At 36.2% G+C, this 18,593-nt stretch overlaps 1 protein-coding gene across 1 annotated transcript in view; it reads left to right on the top strand.

Annotated features, from left to right (window-relative positions):
• Positions 1-205: 205 nt before the first annotated feature.
• LOC128995556 (dynein beta chain, ciliary) overlaps positions 206-18,593 on the top strand; it is a 138,747-nt gene continuing 120,359 nt past the window's right edge. The window contains exons 1-13 of the mRNA XM_054420574.1: positions 206-373; positions 1,596-1,772; positions 2,553-2,749; positions 3,133-3,272; positions 3,460-3,612; positions 4,117-4,328; positions 4,771-4,868; positions 5,072-5,204; positions 6,249-6,533; positions 7,722-7,832; positions 8,210-8,364; positions 9,872-10,067; positions 10,389-10,525. Coding sequence (XP_054276549.1) covers positions 206-373; positions 1,596-1,772; positions 2,553-2,749; positions 3,133-3,272; positions 3,460-3,612; positions 4,117-4,328; positions 4,771-4,868; positions 5,072-5,204; positions 6,249-6,533; positions 7,722-7,832; positions 8,210-8,364; positions 9,872-10,067; positions 10,389-10,525 — 2,162 coding nt within the window. The remainder of the gene's footprint in view (positions 374-1,595; positions 1,773-2,552; positions 2,750-3,132; positions 3,273-3,459; positions 3,613-4,116; positions 4,329-4,770; positions 4,869-5,071; positions 5,205-6,248; positions 6,534-7,721; positions 7,833-8,209; positions 8,365-9,871; positions 10,068-10,388; positions 10,526-18,593) is intronic.

Here is an 18,593-nt window from a genome sequence, read left to right as displayed (position 1 = left end):
GCACTGACTGGTGAGTTGTTATCGATGTTTTTTTAATTAACTTTATAGCAACAACTTAAACGGTTTTGCTAATTTTGTGATATGATATTTTTTGTAAGTTTGAATATTAAGTGCCACTTATAAACTTAAGTCGACTTAAATGAACACAGAACAGTTTTTATTCATTTCATACACAGTAAGATACTTTTCAATGTTTTCAGACATAATGGAAAACCCTCCTGATACGAGGCTTGATTTCCTCGGTAACTTCGTTCAAAAGACATTGAAGCTTAAGCCAGAAAAATGGGCACGACTATTGGCAACAGAGGAACTGAAAGTTGTTGTCATGGAATTTCTTGATAAGCCAGAGACAATTGTCCTTATTATCCTACAGGTTAGTTACTTATGAGTGTAGAATGAGTCTATATAAAAAAATTAGTTATTTGTGCAACTAGTGAGCAAAGTGAGCAATTGCCTCACTCGAGAGAAATCCTTACTCACAAGCCGTAGGCAAGTGAGGAATAATTTCTCGAGTGAGGCGATTGCACTTTGCACTCGAATTGCACATTATATTTTTCCTACAGTTACCATAAAACAAATAAACTGGTAAAGAAACGTGCCTTCACGTTGCAAATCTAAGATTGTCTCATTGATGAGTGAATTGGCCACTTTCGTGCCTTAACGTTGCAAATCTGGAGTGAGACAAAGTAATTAGAGTGAGACAATGTTAACATTGTCTCACTGATGAGCGAATTGGCCACTTTGCTTGATCTCAAATCAGTGAGAGAACATGTACATTGTTAGCTAACTGTAGGAAAAAGTAATTTATTTATTCAGATTTACTTTAGAATGCATTGGTTACGGTACGTTAGTTTTTTTTTCCAAGATGAGCTTGTTCTTTATATATGGGAATTTAAAAAATATGAAAGAAGTTAGATTTTCAACCTTCTGGTTTTTTAAGCTAGGCCTATTAAAAAGTTACCTAACCTTTTAAAATTATTACAACTTGCACTCAAATTTAGGTCATATTTAGGCCTATGCGACATTCTCCTGATTATTGGAGCATAACATTAAGAAAAGTAGAATCTGTGTTTACGAGAGATATTTATTTTTAAGAGGAAAATAACCACAAAACTGTATTTGGAAAAATGGTAGATTTAAACACATTTCTCAATTCATTTAACAGATATTTTCGCTTTCAAAAATAGAATCCAAGCTTTAACTTGCATTTTTATTTATTTGTAGTCCCAAACTATAATTTTCTGTTACAGAAATAGCTGCCAAATTTTCTTTGAATCCCTTTAGAATTCTAAAGCTTACTTTTGTCATTAAATAAATAACTTAACTTTTTCATTTAATTAACTACTTTGTATGCTGCCAGCCAGCTGATTTCCTTAGCACAACAAAATTCAAAGTTGTAGCCTACAGACAGTATCTTTAACTTTCAAAAGTATCTACGTATGAGCTTTTTTCCATTGCAAATTCTACCTTTTTAGCTGAAAAAGGTGGAAAACTTTCTATAAAAATATTCCAGCTCATTTTCACCAACCATAAGTATATAACCTTTGACTATTGATACAATGTATAACCTATTATTAGTTTATTTTGCTACACAGAATGCTGCAGCTCAGCTGATTCCATCTACTACTTTCCCAGTCAATCTCAAGAGCAAGGCAGCCTACTTCATCAAGAAGTCTAAACTGGTCGTACCAAAGGAGAATCTGAGTGAAGTTTTGATACTCGGTGACTTGGCCACTAAACCCATCGAACAGCTCGCCGTCCTGGTTGATGAGGTTTGTTGTACTTTGATTCAGGCCCGCTTTTATAAACGGGCAGACTGGGCATATGCCCAGGGGCGCCGGTGGTTGAGGGGCGCCTGGTGGGCGCCGTAGAACTACTACCCACCTACGAAAAAAAGGGGGCGCTGCTTTTGAGTTTGCCCAGGGCTCCTCTGACCCTTAATGCGGCTTTGATTGAGCATAAAAACCCTGATAAAATATGTAACATACGACTCGTTGTTTTTAACCAACAACACCGGTGCCTAATTTCACAATTGCATTGCTCTATTTTTAAACTTGTGTCAAAACGATAACAGCAGGCATTTAACAAGAAGTTGAGTAATTTTCAATTCACCAAAATAAAGTTTGGCGTTGGGGTAACCAATTTAAAAACCTTAGTATGAATTTATTAATAAGTGAATTGGCAGAATAGGACCAAAAATTGGTTTGCTATGTTTACTTTAACTAGGTAGTTGCTAAGTTGTGATGGGTAAAGCTTTTGCATCTAGTGATAAACCACTACCGTTACTCTATTATGGTTTATAGTTTGTTAAGTGCTGATAATGAAACAATGGTTAAATTTTGTTGTTTCAAAAATGTGTAATAAATGTTCACCATTAAAATCAACGTTACTAGAACTTAACTTTACTTGGAAGCCAAGTGGCCTCTGACTACTTACCCTGATACTTACTCTGATAGTACCTTAACAGTGCTTTATCTCAAAGACCAACAAACCAATAGAGTTGGGCAGGTAAGGAAAAACAATCAAAATAAAAACACAACAAACTATTACAGATATTCGTTCCTCTGCTGTCCAACCCAAGCAACCACAAGAACTGGCCGCCGGTGGTAGCACAGGACGTGTCGCAACATGTCCACTCTCTCAAGAGCACGGTACATCAGGTGAGAGGTCAGGTGTTGGGACAGACTGTACTGCCGATGCCCGTCGGCATAGAGCGAGTCCATGAAGCTGAACGAGAACTGGTCGAGAGGTAGGTGTGAAAAAGTCCATAGTGTTAAGTATAAAATCAGTAATAACCTTTTTGTTACTAACAAAATGTACTCATATGGCTGAGGTGTTTAGTCTGCTTTTCTTTAAGGCGGTAAAAAAAGCTCCTGATGTAAATACCCCTACTAAGTGCCCTACTAATTGAGTAAAGTGCACTTTTCAGAATCCTTTGTGTTGCGTCTTTAGTAGAACCTATGGAAACCTGGGTAACCGAAGTCCTGCGCTCTAACTACTAGACAAACTTGTTCGCTCTGGCAGCTAAAAGACATATGGTTATTGTCTAAATTTGAGTCTGAACCTCTGAACAAGTCCCTCAAGCTAATCACTAGACCGACTGCGCTCCTAATTTTTACATCATTGTTTCAGCAACGGAGAAATTGTTGATTTGTACCTCAAGTCAGCAATAGAAGGTGTGATAATCAAATGGGCCACTCAGATCAATGACATACTAACTGAAGAAAGCGGACAAGCGTTTGCCAACGGACAAAATCCAACACCTATTGCAGGTAAGTTTTAAAAGTAAGTCTGGCCCGGTAGAAAAATTTAAAATTTAAACCGGTAGAAAAGAGTTCAGACCCACCCCTTCTTTTTTAACATAAACAAAACTTGCACTTTTATCAGGTATAGACTGCAACATTTTACTGAATTGGCCCTATGTATATATTCTGTATTGAAATTATAACTGTTCTCCAGAAATCACCTTCTGGGAAGGAAGACTACGGAACCTTCAGTTCATCTATGAACAACTCCGAGATGAAAGGGTGTGGAAGATGGCTGTTATTCTAGAGCGAACAGACAGCGCTTACTTCCCCTGCTTCAAGAACATTTTTCGTAACATTGTTGCTGGTAAGTTGCTAGAATGTTTGCAATTAACTTGATTTTTTATTTGAATTCTGGTCTGTTAATTGTTGAACTAATAAGAAAAGATTATATGATATTACATGTGGTAGAGCCTTTGTCCAGCTAAATTTTCAAGTTATACACTAAGATTTATAAAAATCTTCACAGGTTTCTAGACACTAGACAAAAATATTGACACACTATGTTCATCTTCTTGACACACTATGTTCATCTTCTTGTCCCATAAGACAATCTGAAAATGTACATTTCTTCTTTTTCAGTGTTATTAAATTTTTACCTAAGCTTTGAGATTAGATTATATTTATATGACGCCAGTACAATGGTTTGCGTAGGTCTACTATAAAGAGAAAATGAGCGAAGACACTTTGCCAATCATGCTGAAATCCATCTCAATTTAAGTTCAACTGAGGAAATAGACATACTTTTATGGCGTTGCTCCTTGTCTAAAACCTCTGATAAAATAGGCCTAGCTTCTGTTTTTGTCTACAGCCCTGACAGAGGCTAAAGATATCTGCAAGTTCCTGAAGCCGCTGGCCAAACACTTCACGACGCTGGAGGAGACAGACTTTTCCGATGTCGCCCCTTGTCTCAAACCTCTGATGCACGTTGTGTGCCTGGTGTGGGCAAACTCCCGCTACTACTGCAACTCTGGGAAAATCATCATTCTGCTGAAGGAGATCTGCAATCTCATCATCCACCAGGTTTGGGTCTACAGACAAACTGATAAAGTTTTAATTATAATATTAAAAGCTATGAAGGAATTTCTAAATTGTTTCTTAGGGTTGACTACAATAAAGAGAGTCCTGTAGAATGTTTGAAAAGTTTAAACACTCTTGTTTAGGCTGTATGTTTTTTTAGTAAGTGAACTTTTTTACCAGGTAAGTGTAGATCTGTTCATAACAGTAAGAAAGTGTTGGTTACCAGATTAAAATGCTTTGTTGCTTTCTTACACTACATTTTGTGGTTACCTGAGGAGGCACTTTTAAGAATAACCTTAAATATATAATTTGGGACAGTCCTTATCATTGAATAGTCACTTATGACTATCAGTTCACTATCAGTTCATTGTGCCACTTAAAAAAAAATAATATTTTGATTCAAGATAGACTCACAAGTTAACTCATCGAATTTTGATTGTTTCAGGCAAAACGATATTTGGATCCTTCGTCAATATTTCAAACAGATGTTGATGAAGCGAAGCAAAGAGTTCAGTTGTCAATAACGATAATGAAGACATTCAGGTACAAAAGATGTGTCCCGGTAACATTTTGATATAGTAAGCCTATCAAATACGTTGCATGTTGTAATACTTTAAAATATTTGGCAAATGAGATGATTTACTTATTCTAATTTTTTAGTTCAATAAGAATTAATTTCTGAGCCTCCTAACAGTTGCCTGAAAACCATTGTGAATTGTGTGATAAGTTGAAGTAAAATGTTACAGGGAAATATTTGACGAGTACAAAGACAACCTTATTCCGTTCTTCAAGGATCGTCAACCTCAACTATGGACATTCCATCCGAACGTGATCTTTGCACGATTTCAACTATTTCTTGACAGGCTGCATACCATCCAGGTTGGTTAATCTTCAGTATGTTTCTGTAATTTATTCTTTGTAGTTAAAAATTTAAAAGAAGAATTTTTTTTTCTATTTTTTTTTTGTGGTTTCAATGCATGTTGCACATGCATAGTATAGATATTACCTTTGCTCTTTGCACTCGTTTGGTCAGTTGTACTGGCCGCATTGTTGGAATCAATGGATGTTAGCGAATTTCCCAATAGGGAAGTAACTATTACCGTAGGTCTCACGGTAAGACCTAGGCCCGGGACCGATTTACTTTTTAATTTTGATGTCCCCAGAGACCAAAAAACCCATTTGTTCAAATTTATATATGTTTTTCCGTCTAGACGATAACTTGAGTAATTTGTGTCCGATTTTGATAAAAGTTTGTTTGAAGGTGTAAGGCGGAATAAACTTGAACGAGTCTGCAAACCAACGTGATCGGACCATGGGAACGGTGTTTAACCGTCATTGTTTTATGGGGTAAAAATGGGTTTTTCTATTTTTTTTTTTTTTTTACCATTAAAACACATTTTCTCTAGACCTTTTTAAAGAGCTTAAACAACAAAATATTTAGTATATCAATGTGTTTTTGTACGGCAATTGGTTATGGAGAAAATTAAAAAAAAATTTAATTTAAAATTCCCATGTTATTCTTATGGAGAATATTGTAAAATGTTGTAGTTGGCTTTTTTTTGGATATATTTTGTTTTGATCAAACTTGGCGGATTTATTTATTTCATAGTTCATACTAAGCTATTGATATTTTAATACAAAGCACACTTTATTAGTTTCCCTTTAGCAGCTAACCTAGGTGCTCGTTGAAAATAAATGTTAATTTAATAAATTAATTGAAAATCAATCCAGGCAAAAGGAAATTCGCTTAGTCGGCAGGTTTGCTGCAGCGGAGGTATTTTTGTTTCAACAGCTCACAATGTATTATCATTCAGCCGACATGACATTATTTTCTGTTTTAGAAACAGATGTTTTCACTTGTGCTGCTAATCTAATAATAGTGTCTAAAAAAAATTTTTCTTGGAAAGAAAATTGATGTTTTAGTGGTTCTTCGACACAGTCCTGGAGTTCATGAAGCTGGAGCGTGTGGAGATCGGAGGGTTGAAAGGACGGGCTCTCAGCTCCAGGATTCTCCAGGTTTCTCGGGAGTTTAACGATCACTTTACCGTTTTTGCCAGCAAGACTTACGACGTCCTAGATCCTGAGGATCCTTCCTTCCTCATTGACTACGAGGCCTTCCAAGGTAACATTGAGGATTTGGATCGTAGACTTGCCTCCATTCTGTGTCAGGCGTTTGACGACTGCTCCAACCTTGAGAGCGTCTTTAAGGTAGGAATTATAGAAATGGTGTTTGTTTGATTTAGTTTTTTAGCAGAGTTACTTAGTATCAAAATTCAGGTATACAGCATACATATAATGTTTTTAGGAGTTGTGTAACATAGTTTTTCACAGTAATCAAATATATATTTGGTTAATTTTCATCCAGCTTGAAAAAAAACTTTTCAGGGCTGTGCGAATCCAGAAATTTTGGTTCGAATCCGAATCCGAATCATAGATGTACAGATGTTATCGAATCCGGATCGAATCCGAATATTTTAATTAATCCCGAGTCGAATCTGGGTCGAATCCGAATCTCAAATTTACAGCCATTATCAAACCTGGATCGAATCCGAATCTGAAATTTAAAGCTGTTATCGAATCCGAATATTTAAACCTGTTCAGAGTCGAATCCAAATCCGAGGAAAGTCAGCAGTACCAATTTTCACATTTTTAGACCACATTTTCTGGGGCTGAAATAATTTAGGGAATTGCTTAAAAAAATTCTTGAAATGGGCCAAATAAAAAAGTTATAAAATTTAGGCCTACCTATTTGAAGTTTTGAAACTAAAAAATTGGGCATAAGTTAGGCATACCACCTAGGCCTAAGTTACTCGCTAAAAGTGATGGACTACCAATTTGTGTAGTCTAAAACATAGGCCCAGCCTATTATACACCTCGGTAATTAATCCTCCACACAAGCCTATGTCTGCATTACTATTACAAGTAACAACTAACACTGTGAGGTTAAGTTTACTGATAGCCAAGATAGGGTTCAAATGCGACCTACACTAATGTGCCTAAAACCTAACACCAAGTTGGTCAGGTTCCTAACATGAACCAGTCAACAGCAAATCGGAGTGCACAAGTAGTTTTTTAGTGTCTAAAAAATTATATTGAAAATTATATTCAATCAGAATCTAGTAAATTTGAATATCGAATCCCAACTGTGATCTATTTCCAAGAAATTCGAATATCGAATCCGAACCCGGATCTCTTACCAGTAAATTCGAATATCGATTCCGAATCCGAATCCAGTTAGAAACAGTAGATTCGTTCTCGAATCCGAATCGAATCTCTAAAAAGATTCGGATTCGATTAGTTTTTCGAACTATTCGCACAGCCCTGAAACTTTTACCTAGCTTAAGTAGTTTTATGTGCAAGCATTTGATTGTCAAGTTCTACTGCTTTTTATTACAGTTAATTGAGATTGTTGGCTCGGTACTGGAGCGACCTCTGATCAAAGATGAGTTCACTGGGAAATATCAACTGATTGTCAACATGCTAGAACACGAAATGTCTACTTCAGAGGTAAATAGCAACTCAATCTTTTGTAGGATTTATCATATATCAAGCCTTTATTGAGTTTTACTAAATATATTGATACTGGCATCGATTGCACAACAAGGATCACAAGACCTATTGTTTCCTTGCTTCTTAGATCCAGAGTTTTCTAGAGCCCTCTAGGCTTAGTAAAAGGTTTTTGTGGGTTATAACCTTGTAGTAGTAGAAAATGTGGTTCTGTCCCCAAGGTCCCAGTTTCAAATTCTAATCGCCAATTAATTTTTTCTATGTGATGATGCCGTGACCCACTAGACCTAGGCAACTTGTGTAAAATAATTTTGGGTGAGAACTTCTACTAGGTGAAGGTAGGACTAAAAAATGTGTACAATACAATTTGTTTACAGGAATTGTTCAATGAGCAGATGGAAGAGTTCATGACGACAGGCCGGATGCCGGTGGCCAAAAACATGCCTCCTGTGGCTGGCGCATTACAATGGACGGCTCAGCTACGCCAACGCATCACGCTGCCCATACATAGCTTCAAGAGTCTCGACCATGTGTACGAAACTCCTTATTTGATTTATTCAGTTCTATACACAGGGTAGAAGATATCTTCCATGATAAAAAATTTACAGCTGCATTAGTCAGTAGTATTTTTTAGAACTACAGTAGAGTCCCGCTGTTCCAAACCCCGCCATTAAAAAAAACCTTTTCTGAACTCAAGCTCAGACATTTTTTTGTTGTTTTTTTGGATGTTAGTACAGTATAAAGCTAATGATATTGAAAGCACGTTTTGCAGTCACAGCAGAAACTAGAACATCTTGCTTGGTCAAGGCAAAACTGTGATGATCTTCCGTGATTGCAGAGACATCATCATCGCCTCCTACAATCACAGCAAAACAGTGAATACCTGCATTCAATTATCAATGCGATCGATGATTGATTATTATAGAAATCTGTTTATGTCAAATTCTTGCAATGACAAAAAGGGTTTAGTCTCGGTTAGTTTGTAATAGTGGGACTCACTGTTCATAATCTTTTCCTACCATTCCAATGAGACAAACGAGAAAAGGGGTTTGACTCAAATCGGTAGGAAAATAAGACTTCTTTTCTATTCAAATTCTTTCACTCATAGACAAAGTCAAAGTCAAAACATTCTTTATTCATTGTTTTGTGGCGTAAGTACATTGAACATGCGACATTTCTTAAAACAATTAAAACTAATCCTTATAATACAATTTCTGTCAATAAGTACAATAATGTTAAAAACACCATCATTTCTGTTGGCAAATATTAAATTTAAGGTCGTTATTTTAAAACTCATCTAGTGAGTATAATGCTCTCTCAACTAGGTGATCTTTTAATTTTCTCTTAACCCTTTGAGTGCCAACGTCCAGGGAACCGGACGTTTTTAAAACGAGCCAAAAGTGCCGACGTCCGGCCGACCGGACGTTTTTAAAACGAGCCAAAAGTGCCGACGTCCGGCCGACCGGACGTTTTTAGAACGAGCCAAAAGTGCCAACGTCCGACTGACCGGACGTTTCGTAATGATCGAACAGTTGTCATAACAACCGAATGGATACTCGGATTCTTTTAACCCATATATTAACATTGAGTCGAAAGTTACTAGATGCGATACATCGATTTTCGTTGGTCGAAATATCGAAAATTCGATTTTTACAAAATTTTAACCTAAAAATCGCCAGATCGCGCTCGGCATTTTTAGCGCGACCTTCGGGAAAAATCATCGGCATTTTTTGAGCGTTACCTTTATTTCTCGCCTGGCACTCTAAGGGTTAAATTTTAAAAACTCTTGATTTGTGTCTATTATGGTAGAAATTTTGTTTAAAAATTTAGATCCTATAATTTGGCTTTTTCTCAAACATTTTTAATCGGTGACTTTGCAACCTTATTTTTTTATTATTTCTTGTATTATAATACTCAATACTAATATAATATTATACTACTATATCATACTTAAAACAGTATTGAAATGTGTGAATTGGATTCATAAAATGTCTTTATAACATTCAAAATATTACCAAAAGGTCAATTTGTCATGACAGGATCGTCCAGTCGCCAGATGCCCAGGCTGTGCTAGAGAGATACGAGGCCCTGATGGCACTTCTGGCGGAGTTTGACCAGCGATTGTTTTCAGAGTGGGCTAATTGTATTCCATCGCAGATAGTTCGAAATCTCAAACGATCTTTACTCACTCGAACCAAGAACAACAGTGAACTGTTGCTCAACTTTCATAACCAGGTTTGCTATTTTTATGTCAAAATCCTACACTTGTAGTTTTTTTACTTAGAAGTGTGCCTCAGACATTTAGGTTAGTAGCCATATGAGTTAATGGCTTCTAGCAACATTAAAAATTGCAGCAGTTTTTGCTGTATTTTCTTATAGGGATTTCCTAGAAATACATTTAATGCATGATATAAATATATTTCCGATAACGGGCAAGAGAATAAAACTATTTTCATTACATTTTCCAAGTTATATAGTGTTGGTTTAAGGTAATTTTCTTTGATTTAATTTAAATGACTCTTATGAAGCGTAATTGGTTTCTAAAACCTTTTCCAGCTCACAGCAATTTTACGAGAGGTGCATTATCTTCAACTTGCGGAAAAAGAAGAAATACCTGAAGAAGCGTTGAAGCTCTATGAGAAAAGAGATGTTTTTAGAAAGTACACCGTGCAACTCAATTTGACAATCGACTGGTAATCTTTTTCTATAATAATTATTGCTATCGTATTCATATTATTGAAGTTCTATTCTTGGGGTACAAGCCCGTGTTCCCACGACAAGCTAGGGAACTCAAGTGGACCTGGACAGAGCCCCGCATGCCCATGTAAGGCTGCTTACTGCTGGAGGGCGCCTGGTATCCTGCAGGTACCGTTCAGACACCATACAAAAGAGGCCTGGTGCCACCCCTCAGCACGGTCCACTTAACACCTTGGGTTGAAATTAAATAAGGCGAACTTAGGACCTCATGGTCCTTTCTTACAGTTAACCTCTAAAAAAATAATAACATTAAAATACTAACAAAAAAAATACAATACAGTTTTTAACATAACAAGTATAAAACTATAAAATAGTATAATTTATTTCATCTTCCGTAGCATACATTCATACATACATAAACTCTCTCCTGCATCTAGGCTTAACGCACGCCATCCCGCCAAGCCACGGCCATCCGGTCAACGCGCCACCATCCTTTCACACTGAAGAAGATTAGGGATGGTCAAGTCTCAAAATTTCGGGAAATTTTCGGGAAATTTTGAATCTCGTTACACGAGATGAGATTACTTTTTGGCCGAGATTTTTATCGAGACGAGAATAATAAAAAAAAAAGAAAAAAAAAAATTAAAAACGCCTGCAGAAAGTCAATGCAATACCCGCAATACAGGAGCGTGTTGTAGTTGCGTTTCCTTTTCGAAGGCGTTCTTATTTAATTAATTCTTTTAATGTAAATATTACTTTAATTCTTTTAATGTAAATATTAGCCTACTTTCATTATTTTAATAATATTACTTTAATAACATTTGAGAAGTTTTGTTAAGTGTAAGCAGTGTGAGGAATGTTTTATTACTATAAAAAAAGTCAAAACAAGTAACTATTTTATAAAAATTAATATTGCTTTTATTTTATGATTTATTTTATTTTAGGATAAGTTGAACTCTATCCTAACTGATATCACCATGTTTCCTAATCGTAGGCATTTTTAATAAGTTAGGCGTGATTAATAAAAAAATGTTATGCTGATGTTATTTAATGAAAGATTGTAAATATTCTTGCCTATTATCATTATTTTAGTATTTAAACAGTCATCTAACAATGTTACAAAATCAGGTAAAAATTTCGAACGTGCATTTCTCGTTGTGTATGAGAAGAGAAATCTCGTCTCGATCTCGTCTCGAAATTTTATGAGAAATAAAAAATCCCGTCTCGTCTCGTCTCGTCTCGTCTCGAACTAAAAATCCAATCTCGTCCATCCCTAAAGAAGATGCAACGACTTCTACCTTTTCACATTAAACTCTTAATCGTCAAATCACTCCTGTTTCCACACTTCAACTACTGCAACACTGTGGTTAGTGATAGGATTTCATGATATTTTTTCACTATCCTTTCAGCGCCACCATCAGTCGGGATCGGTTTTCTATGAATTTAATGTGAAATGAAAAGGGTATCCCTTGCGCCTCTTTCATTCAAAAATTTAAAATTCTTTGCAAGACGATTTGGAATTCCAAGATTGATGGCCGAATGAGTAATGCAAAGTATTCATATTTTTCTGATGTCCTCCGATTTCAAAATTGATTCATTGATATAATAGGGTGTGACATGGTCATCACGCCTAAGATTGAACAAGAATCGAACACAATAATTTTGTACTCGTTGTAATTTTGTTGCCAAAGCCACAGTCAATATCATTAGTGTTGCAGTAGTAAAAGTGTGGAAACAGGAGTGATTTGACCAGTAAGAGTTTAATCGTTTAATGTGAAAAGGTAGAAGTCGTTGCATCTTCTTCAGTGTGTGAACAGCAGGATACACTCTTTTACAAGTGCTTACCACCGCGTCAGTCCAGTCCAATGTGTGGTTTAAAGCCAAACCAAGACTTTTTACTTTGTCCTGGTATTGCAAAGTGGTTCCACTTACAGTGATTTTTGGTAAATAGTCCAAGTCCAATTTGTTGAGTAACTGTTGGCCTGAGTTGGCCTGTAACAGAAGAAGGAAAAGGTGGGGGTGGAAGTTGAGAAGAAGAGAGCAGAGACATGAAAGATAAAGACAGTTGGTCCATGCTTGTGAAGAAGAAGAAAAAACATGGAGTAAAAGGACAGATCCTGCTCAGTTGAAGAATAGGGAGTCAGGGAGGCTGATTGCAATGGCTAGCCATTGGGCGATGGGATCGTCAACCCCTACGCCGAAAACCCTATACATAAACAGTTGCGTTTTGGTTTTATCCAAAAGGGAGGGAGTGGAGGGCCAAAAAGTGCCATTACTAGAAGTGTCACCAATCATTGCCTTTGGTTTTTTGTGTAAGTCTGTAGATCGAGGCGACTAAAGGATACAGTCTAAAATTACATTTTAATTTTAACACATTCACTGCTGCTGGGTCCCCAGTGACACATAACCTGCCGTAATGCTAGGTGGCTGCGTCACCCGGACACAGCGCGCAATGCATTGTTTGCCCAGTCAGTGTGGCTCAGGTTCTCGCCGGTTGGTTCGCGTTATTGTGTCTCTAATACCAGTCTATATTTGAAGTGTAGGTTGGCAGTAAATTTCCCCATAAAATCCCCTTCTGGCAAGGTTAGAAATCAACTTGTTGTCCAGTCTTTCTCCCTCGAATTGGCAATACAATCACTGCTATGTTCCAAGTGCTGCTATCTGTGGTTGTTTTATCAAAGTATGTTGACTGTTGACTCTCGTCGTAACGCACGTTATTTGCTATTTGTCAGACTGAAATATTTGAAATTCAATCGCCCGGCAATCGGGTTCGTTCGACGATGCGCCACACCAGGGCTACGAATGTGTTGACCCTTAGTTGTTGTTTCTTAGTGTAAAATAAAAGATGCTATATAGTGTACAATAAGTTGTAGTGGCACAAAAGTCAGCGTATTTGACATGAATCACTAATTATCATCAGTGACTTAATCGTTGACTCAACTCAAGTACACTAATTTTTACTAAACATTGGCTTCAATTTTAACATAGGAACGAATTTCTGTAAGAAAGGGTTCAGTCCTTATTAATTACGGTTTCCAGTTGACAGATTAATTTGCTGAAAAGTGTTTTGTGGTAAAAAATTTGTACGGATTAGAGAGTTCCTAGAAGGTAGTAAAACATTTGAAGAACAGGGCGAACAACGGATGTTCATCAGTTCCTATCGACAATGGTATGGACAATGGTTGAATTTGATTAAACTTTGCTTGCTTCACTGACCTCTTTCAGACATCCAAGGCTGACTGTAATCCATGAGAATCGGAATGCAGAATTCTCCTAACTTCAGTCACTGCTTCAAACATAACTAATGAAACAGCAGAAAAATATTTAAATCCACCTCCGAACTCACTACTCTGTTTGCGCAAAATATCAATGTTCATCACTTTACCTTATTTTCATCTATCAACTGGCAATAGACTTCAAATAAAATAAAATCAAATATTTCTTTATTCATAATATGTAAAGGTGTACTATCAATAGTCTCAGTCTTATTTCTAAGACATAAAAATAAAAATAAGTACATTAAAATTAGCCTTGTTACAATTTTAGTATACTTAAATCCTACGAACAACGCCATTTATTTGATTTAAAAATTGATTAATTGAATAACAAGTGTTCTCAATCATGAAAACTTCAAATGGAGTTGACGATTGAGACCACAGAAATTACTGATGTTTTTTTAATTAATGTCAGCATCGGATATGTTTCTTGTAATAAAAAAAAAACAGACAACGAAGCGTACATGACAGCTACAGAGATGTGTCATTCTGTTCACAAATGATGCCAGTAAATGGTTATGAGCCTCGTGTCGTACAAGCGAACTACGGATTTATATGCGAAATAAGCCCTTAATAAAAAAACCGCCCTTGTATTAAATCACAATCTTTATCTTACTAGTGTATACATGTATCATTGAACCAACACAGTTTAGCCATTAATCCAGCCAACTTAATACTGATAATACTTACCTCGATAGTGCAGATATTGCTTAATAATAATTCAAATATAAAAAGTTATAACAGTTAGTATTTTACAAACCTGTTGGAGTACTCCAGGTAGCCTTTTCTCAGTTTCTTGACTTCAGACTTCTCATTATGCTGTCATGATGATCATCTTCTAATATTTTTCACTTCTATCGTCTCTTTTGCCAGTGTCTTGACTCTTCAAATGTAGATCCAGATGACCTAGAACCACCCTCCCCCTGCTATTCCCACTATTCCCAGAGAAATAAAGGATCGTGCCTCCAAAAAGAATCAAGTCATTAGATCATCCATCCCCACGATGCCCCCCTCTAGCCTACTTCCCCATAACCCCAGACCCTGACTAGCCTACCAATATACGTCCCACGCCCTGACTCAAAAATGTAAACCCTCCCCCCTTAAACCCCCCAATAACCTACTATTTTTTTAAGTTCCCTCGTCCCTGTCTAGCCTACTTTATCCCCCTCCCTGTCTGAAATGGATGATCCAAGGACCTGTTGTATACTTCTCTATACAATAAACCCAAGATTATCAACCCTGAATTGTTACTTAATTCCCTGTAATTAACATGTAAATGCCCTACTTTTAAAGTAGTTTAGTAACAATTTTATTTTGCACTATGTCTTAAACCCATAAAATCTTTTTCATGATAAAATCATGTTTCTATAAAACTTTTTGTCTTTGTACATACACAGGTCATTAGAACTTCTGACTTTCGATGCCCCCTCTAGCCTACTTCACCCCATAACCCCGGGCCTTGACTAGCCTACCAAGATACATCCCACGTCCCTAAGTAAAATTTTGACCCTCCCCCCTTTACAACCCCCCTCTAACCTACTTTTTTTATACCCTCTCCCTGGCTAGCCTAGCAAGTTCCCCTCCCTGTCGTAGTCGGAAGTACAAATGACCTGTTCAATAACTTTGAAAAGATAACCTAAAAATCTTTCTGGTCCGTTTTTGTTCTCAATGAATTCCCTAGCTAACAACCCCCCAACCCCCCTCAAACCCACACACACTAACAACCATACATCTTCTTTTTTGATCCAAGCAAACATCATCTTCTTTTCAGGGAATCTGGAACATCTGAACATCAATATTGTGGATAGTAAAAGTTTCAAGATGTCTATAAAGTTGACTAAAATTGCAACTAAGATAAGGTTCTTATAAGACAGAGATAGAAAATTAATTCATTACATTAGTTTTTAATTTACAAATTTGCAATGTTATTTTGTCTTAATGGATAATTCAAATAAAAAGTTATAACAGTTAGTATTTTACAAACCTGTTGGAGTACTCCAGGTAGCCTTTTCTCAGTTTCTTGACTTCAGACTTCTCACTATGCTGTCATGATGATCATCATCTAATGTTTTTCACTTCTATCGTCTCTTTTGCCAATGTCTTGACTCTTCAAATGTAGATCCAGATGACCTAGAACCACCCTCCCCCTGCTATTCCCACTATTCCCAGAGAAATAAAGGATTATTCCTCCAAAAAGAATCAAGTCATTAGATCATCCATCCCCACGATGCCCCCCTCTAGCCTACTTCCCCATAACCCCAGACCCTGACTAGCCTACCAATATACGTCCCACGCCCTGACTCAAAAATGTAAACCCTCCCCCCTTAAACCCCCCAATAACCTACTACTTTTTTAAGTTCCCTCATCCCTGTCTAGCCTACTTTATCCCCTCCCTGTCTGAAATGGATGATCCAAGGACCTGTTTTATAGGCCTACTTCTTCAAACAATGAACCTAAAATTAACAACCCTGAATTGTTTTAAAATTCCCTTTAATAAACATGTAAATGCCCTATGCTTTAAATGTTTTATAACAATTAATTACCTTTGCACTGATATAAATGTCCTAAATGGACGCGAAATCTTTTTCATTATAAAACCATGTTTCATTAAAACTTTTTGCCTACGTACAGGTCATTAGAACTTCTGACTTTCGATGCCCCCCTCTAGCCTACTTCCCCATAACCCCGAGCCTTGACTAGCCTATTATGATATATCCCACGTCCCTAAGTCAAATGTTCAAACCCTCCCCCCTTACACCCCCCTTTAACCTACCTTTTTTTATTCCCTCTCCCTGGCTAGCCTAGCAAGTTCCCCTCCCTGTCGTAGTCGGAAGTACAAATGACCTGTTCAATACATTTGAAAAGATAACAACCCCCTCCCCCACACACTCACACACCCACACACACCCATACATCTTCCTTTTGTTTCATCAACATCATCTTCGTTTCATGGAATCCAGAGAATCTGAACATCAATATTGTAGTTAGTAAAAGTTTCAATATGTTTATAAAATTAACTACAATTTTAATTTGATAAAGTTGTAACAAGACAACTAGAATATTAATTTATTATGTGTTGGTTTTTATTTTGTGCATATTTGTAATTTGCAAATGTATGCAATGTTATTTGTCAACTGCAACAGTGGTTTCAACATTGCTTTGAATATCACTTTATATTAACAACTGGTTTAGATAATGAGCTGAGGCAAGTAGTTGAGTATTGTCGCAATTGAGAGTAAAGTCTCAGAAAACTTTAAACCTGACTATGCACTTTGTTCATCTTGATGATTTGTTCTTCAAGTCTGGAATACTATTTTATGGGGAGAAAAGTCTCATCCCAAAGGATCTGAGGTCTCCAATCTGTCTATCACTCAATATTCAATTGATAAGGGTTGTTAGACAAACATTAGTTTTCTGGCTAGTAATTTAAAGCACTAAAATAATTTGTTGATGTTTTGTTTCTTTAAATACTTTGTTAGTATTTTGAAAATTCTTTCTGTACTCGTGATATATTAAAGGTATATTACTAGTAAATAGGCCTATCAATAATATTAAAACGATAATAGCTACTTACTTGCAACATCCGTTGAGCTTAGAGACTTTGAAACTCTTGAAGTTGGCTGGATTTGGGCTAAATTCCTGTGCTTAGAATTTAAACTGTGTTGGTTCAAGAAATGTGGAATTACTTTTTACAACCTATGAGCATTTTACTATACAACCAATTGAGAGAAATTAAATATTATGCAGAATTACTAAAGCCTTATAAGTAGCAATCTGTGTTGTTCATTAGTTAACAACAAGAAACTTTTTTTTTGCTGTTCATTATTAGTTGTTACCTAAGTTGAAACAGTAACGGCTGTAAACGTTAGTAAATGTTTCTAGCACAAAGCTGTAAACTATAATATTCATTAGATTTTTTTCAATTGGTACCGGTAATTAAGATTTGGAATGGTAAGTTAACTCACATTTTGCAAACATTAAATCAAAACAAACTTAGCAAATACGCCTGGAAATTTGCTTTGATGAACTCTTCGTCCAAAAATAGGCTCAAATGTTAAGGTAAAGTAAGAATATTTTTTACTATTTGTAACAGACTAGTCAGCAACCACCCCCGCGCCGGAATTATATTATCATAACAGTGGTATCTAAATGTTTGTAGCATGTTTATGTTCGTGATGTGTTTGTTTTAATTATATGTGTGAGGGTTGCAACCTTTAGAATTGTTTTCTTCACATCAAAACAGAAATGATTATACAGTACTATATTCTTATGATTATATTGTAAGCTACTGAGCAATCTGAATATTTTTTTAACGGAGATACCTAACAAATTGTTATGTCTTAGCAAATAGCTCAGGGGCTAGAAAGATGAATATTTATACGGTGATTTATTAGCTGTGAAATGAAATTAGATTGATTACAACAACATAACATTATAACAATTGAAATATCAGAGTATAATGACGACAAGTACTGAGAAATTATTATCATTCATCAATAGATGTATCAGCATACACTTTTATATCCTCTCAATACTTGTGCTATATGAATATTTTCAGATATGTGTTTAGATGGAAGTATTGACAATTTTAATATGTAGTTTAAACTGTTGGGCTAATATGATTTGATCAAAACTGCATGATGAAGATGAGATGACACACTGTTGACGTTACTCACCGTCTGACGATTTTCACATAGCTGTCTTAGTTAATATCCATTGAAGAGGCTTACGTCTCTCATGAACCTTTCATTTTTAATTTCAGAATCCTTTCAACTTGGGTTTCTCTGGA

Source organism: Macrosteles quadrilineatus, unplaced genomic scaffold (genome assembly GCF_028750875.1).
Source record: "Macrosteles quadrilineatus isolate MER2022 unplaced genomic scaffold, UCM_ALF_1.0 Scaffold_5__1_contigs__length_97177068, whole genome shotgun sequence".
In the NCBI taxonomy this organism is placed as follows: domain Eukaryota; kingdom Metazoa; phylum Arthropoda; class Insecta; order Hemiptera; family Cicadellidae; genus Macrosteles; species Macrosteles quadrilineatus.
Note: the sequence above shows the minus strand (reverse complement) of the source record. Positions and strands in the feature narration are given on the sequence as shown.